The following is a 27,457-nucleotide window of genomic DNA, read 5'->3' as shown; positions in this document are numbered from 1 at the left end:
TGCCGCCGGCAGCCGCCGCGCTCGGTCCGACCGTCCGTCGGTCCGTCTGTCCGTCTGTCCGTCGGTCCCACCCGCCCGAGGTCTGCAGGAACCGCCGGCGGCCCCGCGGTGAGTGGCGAGGGAGGGGAGGCGGCCCGGGCCGGGCAGGGGGTCGGGGCGGCAGCGGCGTCCGGCTGCGGACCCTCCTCGGCTGCTGCTCACAGCCCCCCTGGGAGCGGCTCCTCAGGGTAAGAGGAGGAGAGCGGCAGATGGAAGCCGCGGGTCCATAGCGAGAGCTCCTGCCGAGGCGGGAGCGGAGGGGCTGGATGTGAAGGCAGTGAAAGTGAATGTTGTATTCGGGACCCTGCGGGTGAAAGTGAATGTTGCTTTACAAACTAAAATGCTGCTGTGTCTTACTTCCCTTTCGCCCTCCCGGCAGCGTAAGTTGCTGGTTGGTTGGCTCCCAGAGCGACACACGAGCTCTCAGCAAAACTTCGCAGTTTCAGGAGTGTAAACAGCGTGTGGGGTTCTTCTTGGTGTCTCTTCTTCTTGCAGGGTTTTGTTAACATAAAAAAACCCCAGCCAGCTCAACAAACAGCATTCTTGTCAGCACGCCGTTACCCAGCACGATCCCAGTGCGTGGGTTTCCGCCGGGAGCCGGACGGGCTCTCTCCCTGCTGCCCTGCGGATGGAGCTGGGCTGGGGCCGTGGTGGGCAGCTGAGCTGGCGGCCACTGCCCCAGGAAATACCTTTGGGCAGCTCTCCCACCGCCCATCCTCCTCACCGCCCAACACAGCAGCTCTTCAGTGCTTCACCTCTGCTTGCCAACGGTAAGGGCGGGAGGAGGGCCCTGACTTGGTGGAAGTACTTCTTAGCAAAGTCTCCGTAAAAAATCCGGTTCGGATGGAACCTGCTGGAGCACTGTGCGAGGCTGTGGCTGGTCTGCAGGAGGGATCTGCTTCACACAGGGCAGGGCAGAGCAGCCAACACACTCGTACAAGCTGCTCTCGGAGGTGAGATGACCTTCTGGAAAGGCTGGCTGCCAGCGGGGCTGCCGATTCCGTGGGATCTTCCCCAGAGATGCTGGTGAGCAGCTTCGCTGCTGCTGCTCGGGAGAACCGACATTTGAAGTAGGAGGAGATTACATATTTCACACAAGCGAGGTTTTGTTGTCGGGCTTTGCAGGTTTTCCCGCATGATTGAACAGCTGGTGGTTATTGTGCCAAAAGTAAGGTCGTTCTGCTCCCAAATGTATTGCTTAAACATGGTATGTCTTTTTTTGGTATTCACGTTATTTTAAGACCTTTGTTGAAGTAAATGTTCGTGGCTTGAATATTTTGTTGGAGGATGTTAAGTATTTTTTCAAATTCCAAGGTGCACACAGTGCTGTTCCAGTGCTTATCTCAGTGTTATCATGGCAATATTGAATTTCCTTGTTGCTCCACAATAGTTAAGACATTATTTGAAAAAGGCTGTTGTCCAACAAAAGTAAGGTCAGAGATTTACTTGTCAAAATATTGTGATATGCTCTCCTTTTATACTCTTAGGGGGAGATTTTCAAAGGACCCATAGTAGTAGCCCAGCTCTGGTTCAGTTCATTGATTTCTGATTCACCTGCTTCTCCTTTACAGCTCTTCAGGAATTGTTCATGTCTCTTTAGATCGTGTGTTTATACATTCATTTTTAACTTTTCATGTCTAGCAGAACAGGTACATGAGAGTGGGTAGTGATCACATACAGTGTCAACTCATGCACATGAAATGTAGAAAAATAATCTGGAAAACTGAGAAGGAATACTTCTGATTAACCTTTGATTTAGTTTCTACTCTTAGATGCTCACATCTTCAGTTTAAGCTTGTAGTACATTATTTCAGTAGGTGAATGAGCTTCACAATCAATTTTTCCCTTACTGTCAAGTGACTGTGATCTGTGACAGAGGAATGTGGAAGCCAGCCCTGTGCTGCAGGTTGTGTTCCCCCAAAGACAGATGCCAGGCAGGTGGTAGCTCACCTCTGCTATGTCATGGGATCAGAAAGAAAGGCCCAGATGGGCTCCAGAAAGAGTCTGTAAAAGTCATCAGATCTCCAGAACTGCAGAACCTCCCCATATCTTTAGTCACTGATAAGTGACTGGCAGTCACTTATAACAGAGAGAGACTGGAAAATCCCTCAGTTCTGTGTTGTAGTCTTTTTCTTTTTATCTTGAGTAAAGTTTGTGGCAAACAGACACACCCTGAAGACCTTACTCAAGCCAAAAGGAACTGATAAAAGTGAATTCTAGGCATATGAAGTTGTACATAAATAGCAGCTTTCAAAATAAAAAACACAGTGGCTCCTTTTCCCATCTAAATATACAGAATATCCTTCAGTGTCCTATCCATTAAACTAATGGGGTTTTCTATTTTTTTTTTTTATGTTTAGGAATAAAATCCAGTTTTCTTAGGCAAGCTTGGGCTAACGGTTATAAAAATAACACAGAGCAACACTGAGGGTGAAAAGGGGGGTTAGAAATTGTGTCATTTCCTTTTATCCTGACATGAGGAGAGGCAGGGACTGTGTGATGAAAGGCCCTTTTCATGCCACGTAGAGAAAGCCGTCATGCAAGTCAACACAAAGACTCAGTATATGCTCAGAGGTTCGTAGCCAAAGAGATTTTTACTTAGAACATTTCTCTGCTTTCTGGACATGACCAAAACCCAGGCATCATCTACCACACAAATGTTTTACAGCAGAACTAATCCGAGCTGTCTGGGTTTTGTGTTGGAGTTCCCTGGCACATTAGAAAACCCCAGGTTTAAAAGAGCTGTCTACAAGTCCTGCATGAGGGAGAGTGCAATCAGGAGGATTTTCATCACTAAAATCTAGAAATCAAACTCATCCAAATAATTTGCTACACATAAAAGGTAGTGTGAGGTGATTTTTTTTTCCCCTCAACTTTTACAGTATTGATTTGCTGAGCTTTGAGTGAGTGAAAAGCTTTTTGATTTGTAAGTCTGTGCTTGTAAAATGAATAAAACTTCTTGAGCAAATACAACTCTGGAATGTGTTTAAGCAGAGTAGAGCAGACACAGGCTTTTGTAATACTTCATTCTCACTGTGTGGTATTTGGGGGCAGTTTTGTGAGTGCTGTAAATTATCCCTGAGCACACTCTGGAGTCCTGTAAAGGTGGGTGAGATTAGATACCTGAAAGGTAGGGGGGGGATCTCCTCCAAGCGTGATCATTGTGTCATTTTGAGCACGTAATGTCTTGCAGTGCATGTTTCCTCCTTGTAAAGATCCTGATTCTTCACATGGCTCTTCTGAGCCCCTGATTATTCTAAAACACATTTAAGATACTGAATTGGAAAGCATTAGACAAGGGAAGTTAGCTTAAGCACCACACAAATTCACTTCTGTCATTTCTCCCCTCCCATGTTTTTGAGAGACTCACTGAAGTGACAGTAGCAGTGAGTGTTAGGAAAAATTTCTTCACTGAGAGGGTTGTCCAGCCCTAGCACAGGCTGCCCAGGGAACTGGTGGAGTCACCATCCCTGGAGAGATTTAAAAGATGTGTAGATGTAGTACTTGGGGACATGGGTTGTTGGGACTTGGCAGTGCTGGAGGAATGGTTGGACTCAGTGATCTTAGAGGGATCTTCCAACCTGAATGACTCTACAATTCTGTGATTTTATGTCTAGTTGTGAAATAGTGATTAAGTGAACATATTTCGAGGCAGACTCTGTGGCATCCTCAGCACTGTTACTTCCAGTAGCAATTTGGTAATTAATTCAGTGGTAAACACTGCACAGACAGTAGTTTGATGTTTGCGCTGCACAGAGGAGACATAAGTAGCACGTAAGAGGTAGGTTGTTACTGGCACTCTGGGACTGCAGTGGTCGAAAGGGAAGCCTGGCAGTGAGACTTTTCAGGGTTCTCTTGCTGTCTCTCTCCTTGACTCCACTGTAGCACCAGGCCAGTGGGTTTCTGGCTGAAAGTTATCAACCTGAGAATGCTGGTTGTAGCAGGTATTGTGGCTGAAAGAGTTTTCTGGAGGATTCTGGATGCTTTCTGGAAATGGGAGTGCTGTATAAATGCTGACAATCACTTGTTACTGTCAACTTTCATTATAGCTTATCTTATCAAGACTGTGCTCTTTTACAGTCAGGCAGTATGTTTCCAGTATTAAATGTGCTTTGGTATAAACACCCTGTTTTACTGTTTGTGGACAGCTTGGACAGAGCACAAGTTCTAGTGGTAGTATTCCACTTATCTTTCCTTGTGCCCATTAATAGGTTTTCCACTGGTGTGTATTGTTTTAGTCGGTTGTAATTTACTTGAAAAACCAGCTTTTAAAAGGCGTGAAGAACACTTCTTTTCCCCCCAGTGTGTCCCTGGCTGAAATAATGCCACTTCTCAGGTAACAAGTCTTTACAGTATTTGGCAGGTGCAATCACTGCATTAAAAAAAAATAATCCACAAGAGATTTAGACCAAGCTGTACATTGCTAGAAATATACCATTTTTAGTTAATTTTCAGCAACTGTATTGAAATTTCTGTTGGACTACAATAAACCCTGTGTCTGTCTTTGCATGGTGAAACAGGCTGCAGATAAAGATTTTCTCAAGGAAGACTCCCAGAGGAGCAGTGCTGCTGCATTCCTTTCCATTTCACAACATTGCCAGCAGCAGGTGTATTCTAGGGGATATCAGCTTCCCTCCTAGGAAAGGTCATTCCTTGATTAACAGGGATAAGATGGGGAGGATCTTTCCCAAATTGCTTGGAAATTGCTTTCTCTCTGCTGAACTAACACTTTCAGCCCTTACTTTCCATAAATAGTGTTCACTCTCTAAAAAATGTCTCACAGAGTACATTCATTTATGGTTTAATGCAGGTGGTCCTTCTTTGTGTTTTTAGTAAGTCCTTGCGATGGCAGCAATGACAGAAACCAACAACATCCATGCAGTGACTGAGGGGCTGGAAGGAGATGATGCCAAATGCAGTTTCCATCACAGAATGTTCTTGGAACCCCAAGAGAAGAAGAGGAGCATGAAGGCTCTGGTGGTTAAGCAAGCAAAGAAAACCTGCAGCTGCACTCCAACCAAAGTTAAAGACTGGGTTTTTGGTTTCTTTCCCATCTTACAGTGGCTTCCTAAATACAAACTAAGGGAGGATCTCCTGGGAGATTTAATGTCCGGGGTGATCGTGGGGGTCTTACTAGTCCCACAGTCAATTGCCTATTCTCTCTTGGCTGGAGTGGAGCCTATTTATGGCCTCTATACGTCCTTTTTTGCGTGCCTTATTTATTGCATATTTGGAACCTCCCGCCACATCTCGGTTAGCATCTTCGGTGTGACCTGCCTGATGATGGGGCAAGTGGTGGATCGTGAAATGGAGAGAGCTGGTTATGACATGGAACCAGCTGTGCTCAGCGTCCCCCCAGGTGCAGCAGCACGTGTGAACACCACCCTTTCACCAGTGAATGGCACATGGCAGGAGCTGCTCTGTGACAGGAGCTGCCACGCGATTACAGTGGCAGTCACCGTGAGCTTCTTAGCTGGAGTTTATCAGGTAAGAGGAGGTGGACAAACAGGTATGATGTGGAAACAGTTATAATTCTTCTTTAGGTGGTTGTGCCCGTGAACACCCTGCTGGGTTTGCACGTGTCCTCAGTCTGTGTCTCAGGGCAGTGGATGTGGGGAGGGCTAGAGTTACTGTGGTGCAGGAAACTCCTCTGGGTGCTTTCCATTTTTTAACAGCATTTTGGGCTTTCATTCCTTCTATTGTGTGCTGCAAGGACCTGCACACCCCACCTACTGCTCTCACAGTCTGCTCACCACCTTCTTTACTGTGGCCTGAAGTTTTATTTTTTTTTTCTAGCTTATAGCTTATCCCCCCATTTCATTGGGCCAAAATGTGCATCAGCTCTTAATTCCAGACTTCAATTATTTGCCTTTTAACAAAAAAAAAAAAGTGGATCTCCAGTTTCTTTTTATTTATCACTGTGCTTGTAAAACTTTGCTGTTTGCCCATTTAAAGTCAAAACAATGCCACTGTATGGAAAGGATAGTACTGAGAGAGGATACATTGTATTTGAAATGAAACTTCAAATTATTACCATATAAAAATATATTAACAATATTTTACCAGTCCATCTCTACTTACTTACTAGAATTCACTGCTTGCTGAAATTAAAGCAGGTATGTTTGTTTTAGAGTGTCATGCATTAACCAGAATGGGATTAGTTTTAATGGTACTGCAGAACTGTGGTATTTGAGTTTGTGAGTTTACATTCATTTGTTCTTAAATGTCCGGGGTGATAGCTAATTAAACTGTATGGGAGGGGAAAAGAAACACAGCTGTGATACTCTAAAACACTGATTTTAGACACAATCTGGAACTTTTTCTTGTATTACAAGTTCAAGTTGAGCAATTTCAGAAATATCCTGGACCTCCTGATCTGCACTGGCTTTTGTTTTTCATCACATGGATGAAGTTTTGGAGTTGTGAATTGCACTTAATATTCTTTGCAAGTATAAGTACAATTAGGTTTCTTTATATGAAGAAGTTAGATTACTTTATCTTCAGTCCCTCTGAATGTCAGGCATATTCTACTTGCTGTCTCCCTGAAGACCAACCAATAGGTCTTCACACCCTCAAATTTTTTTTTGAAGCTCCAACCGAAATCACATGTTCTTTGTAGCAGAAACTGTACAATCAAATCATAAAAAGCAAGTCTTCTCACACCAGTTGCCTACAGCATAATTAGGTTATGCCAATTATTGTTAATGTTTTACACTTAGAAAAACCTTGAATTAATTTAATTACCAAGGCTGTAAGGGAATTGTGTTTTGTTTGTTTTTGTTTTGGTTTTTTTTTTTTTTTTTAGAGCTTGGCTCTGAGCTGATTTCCTGTCAGTACAGGTCCTACCTTCTCTTCAGTAGTACTTTATGGTTCTCATGGAAATCCCAGCCTTCTTTATTTTTTGCCTTAACTACCTAAGGGGATATATCAAGTTAACACCTCTGAAAGTTTAATACCTGTAAGTTCTGACCTACAGTCTTGAGATAACAGTGTAGACAGCCCCGTTGGCCAGCACAGGGAATTAAAATGTTTCTGCCAAATTGCTGTGAGAAGGTCCTTTCTCCATTTGGCATGAAGTGTGATGGGGAGGAAGGGACATTTACCAGGTGTGAAGAGGCATGTGTAGAGTAGGTATCCATAAAACCAGTCTTTCCAATGAAAGACATTTGTCCATTCAAATAGCATTAATAAAGATTAATGGCAAGACACTTAAAAAATTATCTCTGTTTATATGATCTGCATCACAGGATTTTGCAGCTCATATACTGAGTCAGATGCACTAAACCTTATGCAGTGCAAAGGACAGCTGTTACACCATAAGCTGTGGTTTTATTGCAGGCTGTGAACTCCAGTGTAAGAGAGACAAAGGCCACTAGAAAAGTTTTTAGATCCCTGCAGAGTTCACAGAGGTTAAAAGAACTGAGAGAGAAATGGAAAAAGCAGTCAGTATTTCAAATGTGGCGGTTTTTGCCAGGCTGTCTTTTTTCCCCACCAGGATAACCAGCAGTTACAGCTGGACCCATGAGCAAACAATAAGCACAGGTCCAGAGTATGAAGACCCCCCCAAAAAAAGCCTGCTTTGGTTGCTGGAGACTCTTTTCTCCATGCTCAGACGACGCCTTGTCCTCCAGGGCCGTGCACAGTAGGTTTATTTTACTGCAGCTCCCTCCAGAGCCCCACACAGACAAAATCCCCAAGATTTGTGTCCTAATCTGTTGTGTGTGATTGACTCCTTCCAGGTGGCCATGGGTTTCTTTCAAGTGGGCTTTGTCTCAGTGTACCTCTCCGATTCGTTGCTGAGTGGATTTGTCACGGGCGCCTCCTACACCGTCCTAACCTCACAAGTCAAGTATCTCCTGGGCCTGGACATCCCACGGAGTGGAGGCGTTGGCTCTCTCATAGTCACCTGGATAAACATCTTCAAAAACATACACAAGACCAACATCTGTGATCTCATCACCAGCTTCTTGTGCTTTCTTGTGCTTATCCCAGCCAAAGAGCTTAATGAACGTTTTAAATCCAAGCTCAAGGCTCCGATACCAGTTGAACTAGTTGTGGTTGTGGCAGCTACTCTGGCATCTCACTTTGGGAAGCTGAAAGAGACTTATGGCTCGAGCATTTCTGGGCACATCCCAACTGGGTTTCTGCCACCCCGCGCTCCAGACTGGACCCTCATTCCCAATGTGGCTTTGGATGCTGTTGCCATCGCTGTCATTGGCTTTGCCATCACAGTCTCCCTCTCGGAGATGTTTGCCAAGAAGCATGGTTACTCTGTGAGGGCCAACCAGGAAATGTATGCCATTGGCTTCTGCAACATCATTCCCTCCTTCTTCCATTGCTTCACAACCAGCGCAGCTCTTGCCAAGACTCTTGTCAAGGAGTCCACAGGCTGTAGGACACAAGTCTCTGGCATGGTGACTAGTTTGGTAATCCTGTTAGTCCTCCTTGTGATTGCACCTTTATTTTATTCCCTTCAGAAATGTGTCCTTGCTGTCATAACCATCGTGAACCTCAGAGGAGCCCTGCGGAAGTTCAGGGACCTGCCGAAAATGTGGCGCTTGAGCAGAGTGGACACAGTGATCTGGGGAGTTACCATGGCAGCCACAGCACTCATCAGCACCGAGATCGGTCTTTTGGTTGGTGTTTGCTTCTCCATGCTCTGCGTCATCTTCCGAACTCAGAGGCCGGAGGCACCTCTGCTTGGCTGGGTGGCAGAGTCCGAGACCTACGAGTCCCTCTCTGCTTACAAGAACCTGCAAACCAAGCCAGGGATCGTGGTGTTCCGTTTCGAAGCCCCGCTCTACTACATCAACAAGGAGTGCTTCAAATCCACCCTGTACAAGCAAACTGGGGTCAACCCAGTCTGGGTGAAGGCAGCAAAGAAAAAGGCAGCAAAAAGAATGCTTAGGGAGAAAAAGGTGGGTTCTGGTGACAACCAGACCAGCATCTCCATGGATTTTGTGTCTGAACCTCTGGAGTTTCACACAATAGTGATTGACTGTTGTGCAGTGCAGTTTTTGGACACGGCAGGAATATGCACGCTCAAGGAGGTCTGCAAGGACTACAAGGAGATAGATGTCCATGTGCTCCTGGCCCAGTGCAATCCTTCAGTGAGGAGTTCCCTGATCCGAGGGGAATTCTTTAAAGAGGGGGAGGACCACCTTCTCTTCCACAGTGTGCACCAGGCTGTGGACTTTGCATTGGGCACCCAGGGACACAGTGGGACCAGTGCTTCTAAGGACTAGCTGTGGAAAGACAGCAAGTTGGAACAAAGCCTGGGAAAAAGTGTCTGTGGGTCTGTATATCTATGCAATCAATATATGTGCACTCAGATAAAAAGGGCAGGGTGGTTCTTAGCATGCTGGTTGCTGTGCAGTCTGCTTACATGCTTTAAATTTGCCTGCCAGGTGTAGTGATCCAATGAGCGGTACTGAACGAAGGCAATTCTTAGCTTGAATGTGGCTAATCTGTGACTCTAAGAGTTTTCATATGGTTGTTCATCTCATCTTTCTCTTCTCTTTTGAACTTTCAGTGTCTCAGTTCCCCTCTAAGTTTTGATCATCAGCATTGAAGTCTTTGTTTCAACCCTGTCTTTATGGATGGGGTAGGATTCTAAAGTAGTCTGGTCATCCTGTCCAGCTGAAGAACAAAGCAGCTCGTTTCTTGTCCCTCCTTCTGGCATTGCTTTTCCATCTCCACACCCTTATGTTTGCTAAGGAATGACTGACAGGGACTTTTTGGTCTGGTCTTTACTGTGCGGTGTTTGATTTTTTTAACCTTCCTGAAGGTAAATAACAGGTAGATAAATCAAATCTAAACATGCATGAAAAGATCTTCATGAATAGCTTCTAACCACCTATCACCTCCAGAGGCTTTGGCACTGTCTCCTAATGCAGCCAGGCCACGGGGGCATGGTTATCTTATTTTTCCAGGCCTTTATGTGCCTGTGCCTATGGAAATGTTACCTCTCTAGTTTGATTTTAATGATTTTTATTCAGAGGTGACTGCTTAGAAGTCTGGTTCATCTTTATGGTCAGTCAGTTGTTTTCCTAATATTTAGGAGCTCTTTAGGATTGTGGACATTAGATATGGAAAATATCTAGTTCTTGAGTTTCCACAGAAAACAGTCCCTTATAGGCAGTTTTATATGCCAGGCAAACAGCAGCACGGGCACCAAAATGGAAAGGGCCAAATAGATTATCCAACATCTGTCCAAATGTGTTCATGTCACACAGACTTCGGGTGTGAATGCAGGTTTCATTGACTATAGACCCTTTGCCAGGGACTTTATGCAAGGGGGATGCACAGACCAAGAAATACAGTCATTGGAAAAGGAGCCAAGAAAAGTCTTTACTGAACTTTGTTTCACCAGGCCAGTGTAAATGGAACTTTTTAATTGTATTTTAAATTATTCAGAACAGAGAAGAGTGCCTGTTCTTCATGCTGAAATACAAGCACTGGGTGGGAAGAGGTTCTCTTTCCTTACAGTGATAGAATACAATTATGAAGGCAGCATGGAGAGATTAACAGTTTTTGCTGAGTACCAGTTATACACAGCACACAGTACATCTTTGGAAGATGGTACTTTCTCCCAGGGGAGTTTACAGTCTGAATTGTAGGTGCTTCACAGCTTTCAAAAGGGAAAGGTGCTGTTTACTGACAATATTCTCATCCTTAATCATTCCAAAATAATAAGTCAGGAGTCAAAAAAGGCATAAAATGCAATATGAATTGTGAAACGTTTACTAAATAGGAATATATTTTGAGTTTAGACTGTTTTCTTCTTTTTTTTTTCTGATCAAGGACCAGTAACTATTCTCTTCTTTCTATGAAAGCTGAATGTCACGTAACACTCTACTCTAGGAGGTGGGACCTCAAGAGAAGGACGAGACAGCAGGAAGATGAGTCCTTTATATGTTAACTGAACATGCTACATTTTTTTAGGACATCATGACAGCCTATAGAAATACTGGGGGAGGGAGGGGTGGCTGTAGCACATATTGAAAAGGAGCATATAGCTGAGATCTGTGCACTCCATGTCCTGGAACTGGCACTGTTAAAGAAAGAAGCCTCTGTGTATCAGAGAGAAAATCCTAAAGCTTCTGCAGTATTCAAACCCCACAATTATTGTTCTGTTCGAAGCTTGTTTATAAGGAGATGAATCCCAAATTCTGCTGAATTTTTTCCTTTTCTGCATGAACTTTTTTATTCTGGGCTAAGAATCCTTTATGCAGTTTGGGTAATCGTAATTACTGAATTGGCATTACCAGAGCAGATTAGCCTGAGCTGTATAAAAGCAGTGAGTGCAGTTAGTGCAGGATGGAAGTTATGCTTTAGTTCCTAACCAAACCTGGTTTGTGTTGAGTTCTCAATCAGAGACCCTGGGTGGGAAGGTTGGTCCCCACAGGGGGCCATGGCTTGAGGGGGAGTCCCTCTTCAACACAGTTTGTTCACAGAATCTCTGGAACTTTGAACAAAAGCCTCAGTGTAATGTCTAAATGCTGATTTTAACTACTATATTGCCAGAGGGCAGAGCGGTTCTAGAAACACTTAAAGCCCTGATGAAAAATTACAGCATGTTGTTATTGTAATTTTCCTGCCTACCTGCAGCTACTTGTTCTCACTCCTTTTTCTCTCAGGCATGGGCAGGAGAGAGGGAGAGGAGGAAGGAGCAGCTGGCCAGGAGACTTAAAGGCAGGTCAGCCACAAGTGGGACAGAAGTCAAGTAGAAATTTCTCTGGGTGATTCTTTCCTCTTTCCCTCTCTCCCATACTCCTTCCATGCTGTCCAGGTGGAAATCTTCTGATCTGTGACCATGCACAGATTTGTGTAGCCAAATTCTAACTGAGAAGGGGAAAACCTTTATTTATTAAGTGATATTTTTTCAAATCCATTTCTACCTGTGTCAGGAAGGGAGGAATAGCAGTGTTAATTTTAATGTTAATACTTTCCACATCTAGCAGAATGGGTATTTGTAGCTCCTAGGAATTTATTTACATAGAAGCACAATAAAACAGCTATGAATTGATTTTCCCAATAATTAAATTACATTATAGGTAAAAGATACACTGAAGTGATTTATGTTTAACTAGAGCACATTGTATTTGTCCTCAGTGCTGTTTGCACAGCCATAACTGGCAATGCAGCTTCCAAATTCCATAAAGGAAAACACAAGAACTAAAATGCAACAGCAAAACCAGCCAGGCAACCCAAAGAAAAACTTATAATGTTCTTATTTAAGATAACATCCAGAGGTCATAGTATTAATAAGTCTATATTAATGCACACTGCCCTGTTTAAAAGGGAACCAAAATAAATGCCATTTGCCAGACAGTTCAGTGTAATAGAATCCTTTGGAATTAACTGAAGATTAGATCTTATTATGGCTGGAATTTCTTAGAATAGTGGATTTCAGCCATTTCCTTTTAGACCTAGAATAACTTTTTAGCAGTGACATGAATCTGATTTAAGCCTACTGGCAAGAAGCACATTTTGCTTGAATATGTTTATGGACCATTTAAAGTAATCCAATTTCATCTTTAGGAATCAGGGACCACTGATTGAAAGCTATTGCCCGAAAGAATTTGTTTTATAAAGGAATTTCATATATATCCATACACACATCTGTATGTGTATGTGTATATTTGTGTGTGTACATATATATATATATATTTATATATATATATATATATGTATCTTTTACTGCTGTGTGATGGTTGCAGCAGCTGTATATATCCAGTTATGCTTTTGTGATACTCCTGCTTCTGTCCTGGAAAGGGCTCTTCTGCCTTCTCCTGTTCTAAATGAACAGTGGAGAACATGTACTAGATTTTTTAAGGGGAAATCTCACTGCCTTCTCTCCTATGCCTTCTCTCGTCCCTACCTCACAGCTGAATGTAAACTATGGGAAGAGGGACTCTCAGAACAATTGGGTTTGGATTTATGCATCTGTCCAGAACTGGAATGTTCCTCCCAGGTGCAAACTTCAGAACCCCAAGCTAGACTGGAAGATGGTATAAATAATTTTATCTCCATTCCCAAAGGTACTAATCAGCAATTATCACTCTAAATGAAGAATTACAAGATCATTAGCACATTCATTAATGACAACAACATGGCATTATGGAAATTAACACTCACAGCCTCAGCTATACTAAAGACTCCTAGAAATGTCTTTAGCAATCTCCTGCTAAATGTCAGGCTCTTTTTTCCTCGTGTGTTGCTGCTATAGATAGTAGTGTCAGTTCCTCTTAACGTGGCAGCTGCACTAATAAATGCTTCACTTGTGTGAGTGTTTTGACATGAAAACCATTTTAGGTCCACTTCACAAAACAGGGAAAGGCATTGCTGTGTGCTTATTTTTGGATTCATAATGACATTGTGTGATTTAGTGATCCTGATTTCCTTGTGAGCCATTGCAGTTCCTAATTCACTGCAAGACCCACCTACAACTTCTTGATACTTCTTTCTGTGTTTTGCTGCAAGACATTGCATATAGTTGACTGTAAATAGAAGAATCATTGTTTTTGTGTGTGTTGCTGTTACATGTGACCTGCTGCTCAGTTTTCATGGCAGATCTTTTGATAAGGCTAAAGCTCCTGAACAGAGAGAGGAAAACAACCCCAAAACCCCACGAATCCTGTGGGTGCTGGGACTGGAAGAAAGGGGGCTGTGGGCAGCTGATAGGGGAGCACTTCTGTGTGTGTCCCCATGCTGGAGCCTCAGCCTGGTTTGGGACTGGGAGAGGGTTTGTGTAACTGTTGGTGCTGTCCAGGAATGACAAATTAACCTTTAATATCTTTATTATGGGGCTGCTGGGACATGGTGTTGTGCAGCCCTGTGCCTTTCTCCACAGGGAGTGTAATAACAGCACGGGACCTGGTTCCTCAGTGCTCTGCTCAGTTCCTCCTCAGTCACTGTCCTGAGATATGTATGTAAGGGATTTCTGGTTTCATGGTTATTTTTTTCGGTCTGTTTTTAATCTCAGTCTCTCCCAGGCAGGGCAGCAGAGCTGCCACGACTGCTCCATGCCCATGGAAGGCTGTCTCTCTTGGGAGAAAGCCCACAGCCATGCTTTTGTCTCTGCTCACTCCTGCTGGATTTTGTCAAGAGACGTTAAAATCCACTGACGATGGGTTTGAAAAGCAGAGGTGAGGTACTGCAGGCAGGAAAACATCCTGGCTGCCACACTGGGGTTTTAAGCTCCTCCATACCCAACTGCCTCCCACAGCCTTGTGCTGAGGTTGGCCCTGAACCCTGCCTGTGCTTGGTCCTAGATCTGTTTGAGGGTGAAACTCTTCAGGAAAATAGTCTCTTTCAGGGCATTATCTTCTGTTGTGGGGAGTTTTTTCACATGCTTTAGAAAAGTGATTTAAATGCTTGAGGTGATTTACATTTTTAATTTTTTTTTTTCATTGACATGGCTAAGCCAGTGAAGCTGTGATGCAAATATTCATCTGCTGCTCGTGCCATACAAGGTACTTTGTGTAGCTTAATTGGTTCTGCTGAGTCTCAGTGTAGGATGCTGTTGTGAGACTTCAGTATTGATATAACTCTCCACACGAGAAGGGCATTGCATTTCTCTGCTGGCATAGCCAAAGGGAGTCATGTCTTTAGTGCAGACTTTGCACTGTGAATGACCTTGGTAAATCCCAAGAATTACTTGCACTGGGTCATCATGTTCATAAGCCTTTGTAGGATCAACTGCTCATGTGAAAATCAACCTGATCTTTACCATTTCAGTCAAATTCTGCCTGAAGTGCAAATAATTCTGAGTCTTGCTTTTTCATTTGAGTTCCTTGCAATGCTAAAAATGAGGCCTCTCATTAGGTAAAATGGCAAATATTTAATATATATATATATATTTAGTTCATAGTATAATTAGTACCTTTCTATTTTATTTTCTAGAGATCTATAAGCTGAGGCATATTGGTATTCTTTAATATGCAAATGCACAAAATATTTCAGCATTGAATGGAGAATCAAATCTCCATTCAATCAGTAAATCAAATTTACTGCTAAAAATATTTGAATTGCAGCTCTCTCCAGCTCTGAAAGCACTTAGCTCTTAGTCCAGCTCCCAAATGATCCCAATATTCCACGAGAAGATAGGAAACAAACTTTGCGGAACTTGGGTCCAAGATTTTGATATCTGATTTTTTACCTAAAGAAGTAAATTTTATGTATATTTGAAATGCAGCTGAAACATGGTTAAGGAGAGGTAAAATGTCACTTTTTCTGAAAAGCATGAGTCATCAGTCTTCTGTCCCTGACCATCATCTCTAGTACCTTGGTATATTCTGGGGTATGATTTGTTGAATTATTTTAAATTCAGAATAATTTTAGATATTTGTGATGTAATTTTTTGCAGAACAAACGAAATGGCAAACTTTGCCAACAGGACCTCAGAACTGGAACAGATCACATTGGTCAGCTGACCAATTTACAGAATAGTTTATGTGTTATTTGAATAAAATGTGGGAAAGTCATATAATATCTATAAAAAATCCCCTTATTTGGTGGCATCAGTTTTATTTTTTCAGTAGTCATCTGTGTTCTGATGTCATTTCTGGTGTCTGTCCTCTGCATGGTGTTGGCTCTCCTTTACAGTGTCTCTGTCTGAGCTGTATCAGTTGTTATTTTTAAATGCTAATGTGCCTTATTGCCATTGTAGAAGATTTGTTAGCATGAGAATTTTCTATCAAATATGGTAAAATCATTGGGTTTCTTTATCACAATTAAAATATGGTATTTATGTTTTTTTCTGTTGTTGGATGTGTGCTTGATCACAGAATCACAGGATGGGTAAAGGTTGGGAGGGACCACAGTGGATCACCTGGTCCCACCTCCCTGCTCCAGCAGGGTCATCCCAGAGCACATGGCACAGGATTGTCTCCTGATGGTTCTGGAATATCCCCAGTGAGGGAGACTCCTCACCCTCTCTGGACAATCTGTCGCTTGCACAGTAAAGAAGCTCTTCCTCATGTTCAGGTGGAACTTCCTGGGCACCAGTTCCTGCCCGTTGCCTCCTGTCCCATTGCTGGGCACCCCCGAGCAGAGCCTGGTCCATCCTCTGACCCCTCCCTGCAGACACTGACAGACATTGATGGGGTCCCCTCTCAGTGTCTCCTCTCGGGGCTGAACAGCCCCAGCTCTCTCAGCCTTTCCTTGTCAGGGAGATGCTCCATCCCTTCATCATCTCCACAGCCTCTGCTCTGCCTGCTCCAGGAGTTCCATATCCCTGCTGTCCTGAGGAGGCCAGACCTGGACACAGCACTGCAGATGTGCCTCACCAGGGCTCAGCAGAGGGGCAGGATCACCTCCCTGACTTGCTGGCAATGCTCGTCCTAATGCACCCCAGGATACCATTGGCCTTGGCCCCCAGGACACACTGCTGGTCGTGGACAACTTGTTATCCAGCAGGACCCCCAGGTCCTTCCCTGCAGAGCTGCTCTCCAGCAGGTCAGCTCCCAACTTGTACAGGTGCCCAGGGTTGTTCCTCCCCAGGTGCAGGCATTTGCCCTTGCTGAATTTCAGACGGCTCCTCTCTGCCTGTCTCTGTCTCTCCAACTTCTCGAGGTCCCTTGAAGGGCTGCAACAGCCCTCTGGGGGATCAGCCACTCCTCCAGCTTTGTGGCACTGAACTTGCTGAGGAGGCATTGACCCCTTCATCTGAGTCATTGATGAGTAAGTTAAACAATGCTGGGCCCAGTACTGAACCCTGATGGACACCACTAGTGACAGGCCTCCAAACTAGACCCTGATTACAATCCTCTGGGATCTGCCATTCAGCCAGGTCTCAATCCACCTCGCTGTCCGCTTATCCCACCCACACTACCTGAGTTTGCTGAGAGAAGGTGTCAGAAGCCTCCCTGAAGCTCATTAGGCAATATCCACTGCTCTGCCTCAGACGATGCTGCAGCTATAACTTTTGGAAAGAAGAGCCACATGTGTTTGGTGAGTCCTCAGTCCCTGTTTCCCCTGACAGGGTCCCTGTTGCAATGCAGTGTACACACAGCTGTGTGCTCTGTTCTCCCACACCATGTTGCACACACATAGGCACTCAGGGAGGTTCCCTGCCCACGTAAACCAGGGCACTGATTGATGGTTCGTGGCTTTCACCTTGTTCTGACCCTGCTGCTCTGTGCAACCCAGCTGTGGTTTGTTTCAGGATTAATAACAGGTAATCAGCAATGTGGTGACAGTGATGTGCCATGTACCAGGGAGCAGCATCCTCCTGTGGGTCAGGACCATATTCCTAAAATGAAAGAAATGACAGAGTTGGTCAAGTTTGATGCTACTTGTACTTTGCAATATGTGTAGTTACAGGGCCTGGTATTACATACTGAGCCTTATGAAATTGCTGTCATGTATTTCACTGTTACTTGACATAATATGAAGCTGTCTCAGGGGAGTGTTAGGCTGGATATTGGGAAAAGGTTCTTCCCCCAGAGGGTGGTCAGGCACTGAACAGGCTCCCCAGGGCAGTGGTCATGGCCCCAAGGCTGCCAGAGCTCAAGGAATGTTTGGACAATGCTCTCAGGGACATGGTGGAATTGTTGTGGTGTCCTGGGCAGGGCCAGGAGCTGGATTTTGATGATCCTTGTGGGTCCCTTCCCTTTGATTCTGTGATTGTATACCAGGTTATATGCCTTGTTCAGGTCATGGCCAGTAAGAGTCAGAGCAAAACTGAGAGCAGCTCTGCATGCAGTTCTGAGCAGTTACTGTGAACATTATGTCTTGCATACTATGTCCTTGAATTATGGAAAAGATATTCATGACCCAGCATGGCTCAGCTTTTACCTGAGGATACCTTTTACCTTAGGAGACCTCAGAGCACATGCTGCAATTTTTGTGATGCCAACATAGTAGGAGCACTCAATTCTGGGGAATGCCTGCAGGAGCATTCTCTTGAAAAGCACAGGACAGGCATTGCCTGGAGCAAAATGAGTCTGGTTCCTGCTGATACAGAGCTGAGATGACCAGATTCAGTCAGCAGCACCCTTTACCTGTGCTGTTTAAAGCTCTGCCTTACCTGAGAATAACAAATTCTTGCCATACATGCTCCTGTACTAGATGGGACCTCTCCAGCCCCATCTTCAAGGTCACAGCCTGATTGGAGTCTCATTGGGAAAAGTGTCCAGGAGTCCAGCTCATGCAAAGCCCTCCCAGCACCTGGAAAGCAGCAGGTTAGAAACTTCCTGAGCACTGAGACCTTTGTTAGAGCTTTTTCAGCACTTCTTCATGAAGCTTCCCAACCCCTTTTCTTGAACCTGTTGACTCCCACCACACCTTGTGACAGTCTGTCCCGACCTCTGAGCTGTGGGAAAAAGCTTCTCCTTCTGTTTGAAGTATCATAGCAGATCCAGTGTTGTCACACAGCAGGTAGCTGGAGATTAGATTAGGTATTAGGAAAGAATTCTTTACTGGGTTGGAAGGGACTTTAAAGATCATCCAGTCCCCCCTCCCTGCCATGGGCAGGGACACCTTCCTCTAGACCAGGTGGCTCGGAGTTCAGTCCAGCCTGGCCTTGAACACTTGCAGGAATGGGGCAGCCACAACTTTTCCAGGCAACCTGTGCCAGGGCCTCACCACCCTAAATAATGCCAAGTAGCCTGGGCTGAATGCCAGTTCAGTATGAGAGAGAAATGTGTCTCCAGTTTTTATTGCACTGTATTTATCTGTAATCAGTTTAATCTGTTTGCAGATCCTTTATAGCATTCAATGATTAGCTTGATAATTTGGAAAAGAGTCAAAAGCACTGGACATTTTTGTGCAGGCAAAAACATGGAGACAGCAACAAAGTGTTGCAGAAGTTGCCAAGGAATGCTTTTCGTCCCTGTTACATAAATGGGGAGTGCTCCTTGAATCCTCTAGCTGATGTGGTTGGAAGTGATCTTTTTTTCCATCTTCTAGGAGCGAAGATGCTCTTTATCAGTGTTTATTTGTAGGTTCCTTGGCCCCTCTCAAATCTCAGAGTGGTGTGACTGCATTTCCACGTGCAATCAAAGGGTCAGTGACACTTTTGGCCTCACAATATTTGTGTTTTCTTTGTCCTGCAAGCTCTGCTGTGCCCCCTGCATGGTAGCACAAACTGCCCTGCCAAATAACAGGTGGCTGCAAAAGCTGTTCTGTTTTCTGGGACGTGTTGTCTCTTGCAGAAATGTGAATAATCGCTTCCCAAGAAACTACTGGAGAGGTTCTGTTCAGCTTTTTTGTCCTCAGGTGCCTTTGTTGCATTTTGCCATATCTCAGCAGTGGGACCAATTCTGAGCTTGTCCCCTTTTCCTTGTTTTTTCCTTAAAAAGGATGATGTTTTGCAGATGTCTACGTATTGAAAATACGTTTCCAAGCAGAACTGAACCAACAGCCATCTGAAAATACTGTCAAGTCCCAAATCTGAAGGTAAGGAAAAGCATCTGTCTTAGATACCTGGCACCATTATCATTTTTATTTAAATAAAGTTGCATGTGATCTGAATAATAGGGAGCAGTGGGGTGCATCCATGTACTACCAGTTTATGGCCTGTTTATGAAGCCAAGACACGTAGGATGTTACTTCAAAGGCTTTCAGAAGCCAAATAGTCATAAGGATATTTACAAACCTTAAATCAAACCAAAAACCCTTGTGCAGTGCAGTTAGCTCTGTTCCAAAGAAAACGAGATGCCAGCTTGTCCTGTAAAACAAAAGTGATGCATTGGCACACCAGCAGAGACTTGAATTTGCTACATTTGCCCACTGCAAAATGCCTGAATAACAATCAAAGACCCAGAAATTTTTTTTTTTTTTTAACTTTAGGATAGAAAACTGCAACGGGCCACTACTGCATTTTCCTTGTACCTGGAGCTTGTTTCCACTGCTCTGTGTCCAGCTGGCTGCAGTGGCTGTGGCATAGATGGGTGTTAAATTGGTCACATACCATGCCAGGAATGAAAACTTGGATTTCATGATTCCTGTTTGAAAACCAGAGAGTGCCAGGCAACGTCCTGTCTGCACTTGCATTGTTCAAGATAAAACCATGTGTCCAGCCCAGCCTTGCCCAGGATGGAGCTAAACAGTTAGATGAGTTTATAGTGGCAACAAAGAATAACCCTGAAAGATGCATTTGAAAACAAACAGTTTCAGCAGTCAGCTGTAGTGACCTTGCTTTGCAAGGCAGCACAACCTTGGCCAGCTCAAGGTCACCTGAAGTTCTGTTGTGGGTTTCTTTTTTTAAGCTTTCTGCTACACATTTTCCAGAGCAAATGTGAAGTGTTTGCAGTTTCTGCCCTTGCCTCATCTCATACAGTAAAAGTGATTTCAGGGATGTGCACAGTGTCACCAAGTGTGTTCTTACATCCTCTCTGCCAGGATGGATAACAGAAAGTGGCCTCTCCTCAGTGCCCACAGCTGGAATTTCCAGCACAGAGAAGACCATGCAGAGAGCCAAACACATTGGAAAGCCAGCTGGGACAAGGAGCTTGAGAATTGCAGGGAAAATATGGAATATTTTAAAGCTAAGTATACAAAAGCAATGGGGAATTTACATGTAAGAAAAGGGAGAAAAAAATTTTAAAGAAGGATGGCTGGGGAGGTTTGGAGACAGAAGGAATGGGAAAAAGAACTGCTTACGAAAGCCTCTACCTTGGAGATGTGGAAGACCATGGCTATATCAAAGCTTACCAAGCTATATGAAAGGATCATCTTTTAAGGACAGGAAGAAAGACAAGGCCAAGGAAAGATACAGTCTGTTACTGGGAGAAGCAAAAAGGAGTTATCAACAATGCACCTTAAAATACGTGAGCTGTGGAGGAATGACAGAGAATAAAGAATTTGTATAAATAGGTAAATACATTGAGCAGCTGCCTCCCTGCCATGTGCTCTCATTTTCTCTGCTGCCAGAGAGCACGGATGTTTCTTATTTATTTACTTCTAATTACTGAGATACAGACTGCCACCGATGAGATAAATGTAGGTCAGAATGCTGGTCTTCCCCTTCTCTTCCCTCAGGGTGTCTCCACAGCATCTCTATAAAAACCTTGTGAAAATGCCACTTCTCCAGACCCCACACCATCTCTCCAATGCCCTGGGCTCTCAGCCCTCTCCCCAGTCCCAGAACAGTCAGTGCCAGGAGCAGAGGCAGAGGCCAAGCTGCCTGACTTCCAGGCATTTATCCAGCTACATGGGGCAATGGCATATCCAACAAAATCTAAGAGACTAGGTTGGTGAAAAAGAGATGGAAAAGAAGGAGGGGAGCATGAGAGGAATGGGTGTGGATCTGATGTATGTTGTTGGCAGGGATCATAAGGGCAGAACAGTCATAGCTGGTATTTATGAGGCTGCTGTTTCCACTCAGGATGATGGGACGTTCCCTTTTTTCCTGGCTGCAAGTGCAGTTGTTCACCTTTACATACAAAAAAATTCCAACCCTGCACTTTGCTGAATTGTGCTTATTTTGTGCAGTAAAATCCCTTGTTACCCATGCTGGTCTCTAAAAGGCATGCGAAAAATGTGGATTGTGCAAATTTCATACATACTGAGTCCTCCTGTCTGCCTAGAAATAACCTGTGTCACCACACCTTTGCTGTCTGTGCAGACAAACCTCTGTTTTACAGAGCCTCTGTGGTGGGTGCTGTGGAAGAACTACAAGGACAGAAAAGTCATTCTGGAACAAGTTTTGCTTTTTGACACAAAAGCTTGTCCAGAATAGATGAAAACCTGAGTGGAGAAGCCCAGCAGGACTTGTGTTCATTCAGTTCATACAGAGCCAGAGCAGAAAGGTTTCTTTTCATTGTTCCCCTTGTTTAGCAAACACTTCTCAGGATACCAGCAATACTTTTAATCTGGCAGGAGCACTTTTGTCAACCCCTTCAATTATTCTTCATGACCAGAGTAAGTTTCTATCAAAAATACTATCTCAGAATAATGTTTGTTTTCAAAATACAGCTCTCTTTGTCCCGCTGCACTGTCTTCATTGGCTGGAGCGAGATAAAAGGGCTTGGCTGAGTAACTCAGACCTCAAGAGAAGCAGCACATGGTCCAGGTTCACAGTTGTCAGCCTTGTGCCTCCTCTGTTCAGGGTGTGCTGCAAGGTAGAGACAGGTCTGTCCACAGGTGGAGAAGCTCCGGGTAGTAAGAAAACTACCATTGTGTCTCCTGGCAGCCAGAGGTAAGAGATTTGGGCTGGGACTAGTGGTGTGAAATGAATGTGTAGGGCAGGGGAATGAGATTTCTCATCATCCCAGTTCAATTTCCGAACTACAGTCACTCTGGGTCTCCTCTCAGGAACATTTTTCTCTGTGTGTACTGTTCAGTTTTGACAAAAAGGTACATTTTGTTGCAGGTGCATTTTGGCTGCAAAGCTTGGATGAGCTCTGGAAAGTGTCTCTGTTACTTAACCAGATAGAAAAAGTAGGATGGTTTCATTCTGCAGATGGGAGCCCCTGTGATGTGCATGTTTGGTGCAAGCCAGCAATGTAATTTACAATTTTGTGGTGTTGAAGGAAAAATTATTTTGCAAATTACCTCCCTTATTCACATGCTGCATTCCTAAAAGTATCACTTGGAATATCTCAACATTTTCAAAATAGTTTTTGCTTAAGTAGAAGTGCCACTAAGAAACACAGACTTCCTGAAGGAGTTTTAGTTTCAGTGAAATAATATTGTCTGATTTTAACCCATTCTGCTGTCGTGTTTCAAAACAAGAGGTATGTTAGGAAGGAGCACAGGGGTCTCTGTAGTTCTGCCCCTGATGTGGGCACCTGTGCCAGCATGAATGTATTTAAACCATAGGCTCAAGGTTGTGGTTAATCAGGTAAATGACTATAAATAAATCAACCAGAACTATGGGAAAGTGCTTTTCTGTTTGGTTTGTCTGAGGTTATTTTCCTTTATTTATTTATTTATTTATCTATCCATGCAATCTGCATGAGGCCTGGAGCTAAGCAAAGCAAATTGTGTACATGACTGCAGCCCTTCATGACTGCCTGCTCTCCTGCTTAGCTCTCCTGGTGCCATGGAGGACACGTCCTGCCAGAAGTCCGGACCAAGCAAAGACACACTGGGCTCCCCAGTGCCACAGGAGACTCCTGCCCATTTCATCCACGTCAAGTTGGAGGAGTATGAGCCCACAGACTTCAGCACCAAGGAACTCATCCTAAAGAAAGCCAGAGAGGTCTGCACATGCAATCGTCAAACCATCATCACCTTCCTGTGCCGGTTGTTCCCAGTGCTGGACTGGCTCCCCCGCTACAACATCAAGACACAGTTGCTTGGGGACGTCATATCTGGGCTCCTGGTGGGGATAGTCACCATCCCGCAGTCTGTCTCCTACTCCCTCCTAGCCAACCAGGATCCCATCTACGGGCTCTACACCAACTTCTTCTGCAGCATCATCTACGTCGCTGTGGCCACTTCGCGGCACAACTGCGTGGGCTCCTTCGGGGTGCTGTGCCTGCTGGTGGGGCAGAGCGTGAACCGGCACCTGCGGCTCGCGGGGTACGGCGACGACAGCTCCGACAGCTCCCCACTGCCGGGCAACGCCACCTCCGCCGGCAACGGGACGGGCGCCTGCGACAGGAGCTGCTACGCCATCACCGTGGCCCTTTCCTTAAGCTTTCTGGTTGGCATTTACCAGGTACGATTGTTTGCTCTTGTGCTGTTTCCTCCCTGTCCTTTTCCTGATAGGAATTTCTCTGAGTTTAAGATCTCTAAGCTCCAGTCTTGGTTTGGACTTGTACGTTGTGAGAAACATTTCCTGGTGTGACTAGACCCCAACATCCTTGACTCCCTGTGAATGTAGTGATTTTAAAATGTGCAAACACAGCTGAGTGGGGAGTTTTGTTTCCCCCATGTGATAGCCCAGATCCTTGAATGTGTCTGAAACACATCCTCATGATCAGACACAGCAAGGGAGAAGAGGAACTGTGAACCACCTTCCCACCACCCCAGTCCTAGACCTGGGCAGCTTAGAGCAGATTTGGGGCTGACAAGAGCCACCCTCAAGGACCCTGCCATGCTCCCTGGCAGTGTCCCCACTGCCTGGGCTTAGCTGTCACTGAACAACTCCAGGCTATTTCACTGGGACAGCTAAAATTTAGAGCATCACAATGGTTTTATGCCACTGAGTGATACTCAGAGCTCCTTTGGTGGGGCTTCTGCCTGGAATCTCAGTGTTAACCATGTGCCCTTATTGCTTCTAAGGAGGAAGTAGCAGGGACCTCGTAGGCTTCTTTGCATGGTATCCCTATAGCCACAGACAGGTGTTAGAGGTAGGTCTCTTTAATTTTTCATATGCCAGATTAACTACTGAAGACAAAGTCCTCTGCCTCACGCTGAATGCTCATCAGACAGAGTAGCCAAAGCTGCTAAACTGGAAGCAAACTGACCTCTTTCAGCCCTTCTCATCCATGCTAAAGGTATGGCTGGTTTGCTTTTCAGATCCTGCTGGGGGTTTTACAGCTGGGATTTGTGGCTGTCTACCTGTCAGAACCTCTCCTTGGTGGCTTTGTGACTGGCTCCAGCCTCACCATTATCACCTCCCAGATGAAGTATCTCCTGGGACTGAAAATCCCGCGTCACGAAGGGGTGGGATCATTCATCCTGACCTGGGTTGACCTTTTCAGATACATTCAGAACACCAACATCTGTGACCTGGTCACCAGCCTGGTTGCTTTGGCCATCATAGTGCCTGTCAAGGAGATCAATGACCGGTACAAGGAGAAGATGAAGGCCCCGTTCCCCATAGAGCTGCTGGTGGTCATTGTAGCCACAGTCGTATCTCACTACTTCAACTTTGAAACGCGATACAATTCTGATGTTTGTGGGGATATCCCCACTGGTTTCAGGAAACCCACTCTACCAGATATAAGCCTGTTTTCCAGCCTGGCAATTGATGCTCTGCCCATTGCTGTTATTGGCTTTGCCATGACCATCTCCCTGGCAGAAATCTTTGGCAAAAAGCATGGCTACACTGTCCGTGCCAACCAGGAGATGATTGCCATTGGCATGTGCAACCTGATCCCTTCCTTCTTCTACTGCTTCGCCAGCTCTGCAGCCCTGACCAAGACTCTGCTGAAGGAGTCCACGGGGACCCAGACCCAGGTCTCTAGCCTGGTCACCTCCCTGGTGCTGCTGCTGGTGCTGCTGTGGATTGCCCCGCTCTTCTACTCGCTGCAGACCTCCATCCTGGGGGTGGTCACCATCGTCAACCTGCGGGGGGGCCTGAGGAAGTTCCGTGACACCCCCCGGATGTGGCGGCTCAGCAGGCTGGACACGGTGGTGTGGTGGGTGACCATGCTGTGCTCCACCCTGATCAGCACAGAGATCGGGCTCCTCGTGGGCGTCTGCTTCGCTCTGCTCTGCATCATCTTCCGCACGCAGAGACCCAGAGCCATGCTCCTGGGCAAGGTCAGCAACACGGAGATCTACGAGGACCAGTCCACTTACAAGCAGCTCAGCAGCATCGCCAACATCAAAATCTTCCGCTTCGAGTCGTCCCTCTACTACGCCAACAAGGACTATTTCAAGACTGTTCTGTACCAGAGAACTGGGGTAAATCCTGTTCTGCTGGCTGCTAAACACCAAAGGGTGCGGGCCCCAGCAAACACAGAGACAGGCAACAGCAAGAGCTTTTTGGGCACTGGGTTTGACTGCCTGAAACAGGCCAAGAAAAGGGCTGAGAAGCCTCCAGCAGATGCCTGTCCTCCCTCCATAGATATGCACACCTTAATCCTTGACTGCGGGGCAATGCAGTTCATAGATACTGTGGGTCTCTCTGTGCTGAAGGAGACATATCATGACTATAAGAAGATTGGTGTCCAGGTACTCCTGGCCAACTGCAACCCCTCCATCCGCCACCGGCTCCGGGAGGGAGGCTGGGCTGGCGAGACAGGCAGTGAGGGTCAGCTGGCTTTCCACAGCGTCCATGATGCAGTGCAGTTTGCTGAGCGGTGGTACCATGTGCACCAGGAGGAAAGCAAGGAGAAACAGGATGCTCTCCTGGACTCCGAAGACCTGAACTTCCAGGCGTCTTTGTAGACCTCTGTGTGGGGAATGATTTCTAACGGGGAAGGGCTTGGTACGTACTCGAGAGCAGCTTCAGTCTTTGTGCAGTCAGAGCGCGCAGGAGAGACTTGTGATGATCTGCCAGCAGGGGCATGCGGCAGAAGGACAGGGGGAGAGATTTGAGGAGAGGTTGGCAACAGGTAAATCGTCCGGGAGGCGTTTTTGGGGTCCGTCGTGCCGGTGAGAGCCGGGGCGGCGTTTGAGGCGCTCCCGCCCTGCACTGCCCCGCGGGGGCGCGGGGGGGCGCGAGTGAGACGCGCTCGGGGCCGCCTCCCGCAACCCCGGCGGGCTCGGGGAATCCGGGATGGTTTGGGGGGGACGGAGCTAAAGGTCATCGCCTTCCAGCCCCCTGCCATGGGCAGCGACACCTTCCACTAGACCAGGTTGCTCCAAGCCCCGTCCAACCTGGCCTTGAACACTTCCAGGGATGGGGCAGCCACAGGGTCAAGATGGGACACTAAGACAAAGGAAAGAGGAGCTGCAGGCAAGGTCAAGAGAGACATGGAGCTCCTGGAGTGGGTCCAGCCGAGGCTGCGGAGATGATGAAGGGACTGGAGCATCTCTCTTAACAAGAAAAGGCTGAGGAAGCTGGGGCTGTTCAGCCTCGAGAAGAGACACTGAGAGGGGACATCATCACTCTCTGTCAGTATTCCACAGTTGAAATTACAGATTTTCTCCCCCCCAAAAAAAAGGTACCGGAGATCACCAGCTGCTCTTCATAAACTGTAAATCAGGAGACCTGTGCCACAGCCTGCAAGAGCCACAGTTCTCCCAGTGCCTGGCAGGATCTGTGCTACCTGCACTGCACATCCACGTGTGTAGCTGGATCCTGCCTGCAGCAGGAGACGTGGAGCTGTCACTCCCAGCAGTGGGGCAGGGCTTTCTGACACCTCCAGCACTTCAAGGTGTGCAGCTGGAGGAGCCTCAGCTCCATATTGGACACGGGTACCTGTCCTTTCTGCTGGGCTGGGACAGGGACAGGCAGCATCCTGCTGGCCCTGATGCTGCACCCCAGGGGTGAGTGTGTGCTCCAAGCTCTGAAGACTCCACAGCACTGCCAAGTCCCAGAATAGCTTTTCTTCCACTAACTCCATCTGTAAAAACACCTTCTATGTTAAATATTTCTATGCGACTATTCCTCTGGCCTCATCCAAGCAATGCAGCACCTTCCTCTGAAGGGAACTGTAGCTTGGAAGCCCAGGGACAGGAGACTGTTGTAAATAAAGTGTATGGAAAAGGAATCCTATGTCTCTGCTCAGGAATATGTCTTCTTATGCTCAAAAGATTATTTTGAATGTATTAAAGAGCATGGTGTGCCCAGCTGCTTGCAGGTCCTTGGGAAAAAGCTGTGTCAAGCAGAACTGGATTGACTGAA

The 27,457-nt window shown here is 45.8% G+C and overlaps 2 protein-coding genes across 4 annotated transcripts; both read left to right on the top strand.

The window, feature by feature from the left end:
• Positions 1-15,800, top strand: SLC26A2 (solute carrier family 26 member 2). Of its 3 annotated transcripts, XM_017822955.1 has the most exons (4): positions 52-108; positions 1,209-1,212; positions 4,873-5,526; positions 7,779-15,800. In XM_017822955.1, exons 3-4 carry the CDS (start codon positions 4,885-4,887, stop codon positions 9,282-9,284), a joined length of 2,148 nt encoding a protein of 715 aa, XP_017678444.1. In that variant the 5' UTR covers positions 52-108; positions 1,209-1,212; positions 4,873-4,884; the 3' UTR covers positions 9,285-15,800. The 3 variants fall into 3 exon arrangements, with proteins under 3 accessions (XP_017678445.1, XP_017678444.1, XP_017678446.1); XM_017822956.1 differs by lacking the exon at positions 1,209-1,212 and having other exon boundaries at positions 1-108; XM_017822957.1 differs by lacking the exon at positions 52-108 and having other exon boundaries at positions 975-1,246.
• On the top strand, positions 91-27,314 carry LOC108501253 (sulfate transporter-like). The gene is made up of 5 exons (XM_017822954.1): positions 91-108; positions 19,347-19,443; positions 20,389-22,186; positions 23,020-23,653; positions 24,457-27,314. Exons 4-5 carry the CDS (start codon positions 23,033-23,035, stop codon positions 26,053-26,055), a joined length of 2,220 nt encoding a protein of 739 aa, XP_017678443.1. The 5' UTR covers positions 91-108; positions 19,347-19,443; positions 20,389-22,186; positions 23,020-23,032; the 3' UTR covers positions 26,056-27,314.
• Positions 27,315-27,457: the final 143 nt, after the last annotated feature.

This window comes from Lepidothrix coronata, unplaced genomic scaffold (genome assembly GCF_001604755.1).
Source record: "Lepidothrix coronata isolate B3197 unplaced genomic scaffold, Lepidothrix_coronata-1.0 Scaffold100, whole genome shotgun sequence".
Taxonomy (NCBI): Eukaryota; Metazoa; Chordata; class Aves; order Passeriformes; family Pipridae; genus Lepidothrix; species Lepidothrix coronata.
Note: the sequence above shows the minus strand (reverse complement) of the source record. Positions and strands in the feature narration are given on the sequence as shown.

Excerpts from the sequence above, each read along its gene's own strand:
- LOC108501253 (XM_017822954.1), top strand. The coding sequence starts at position 23,033 with ATGGAGGACACGTCCTGCCAGAAGTCCGGACCAAGCAAAGACACACTG. Across the intron at positions 23,654-24,456 it reads TTCTGGTTGGCATTTACCAG|ATCCTGCTGGGGGTTTTACA; the intron begins GTACGATTGTTT and ends TTTGCTTTTCAG.
- SLC26A2 (XM_017822956.1), top strand. The coding sequence starts at position 4,885 with ATGGCAGCAATGACAGAAACCAACAACATCCATGCAGTGACTGAGGGG. Across the intron at positions 5,527-7,778 it reads TCTTAGCTGGAGTTTATCAG|GTGGCCATGGGTTTCTTTCA; the intron begins GTAAGAGGAGGT and ends GACTCCTTCCAG.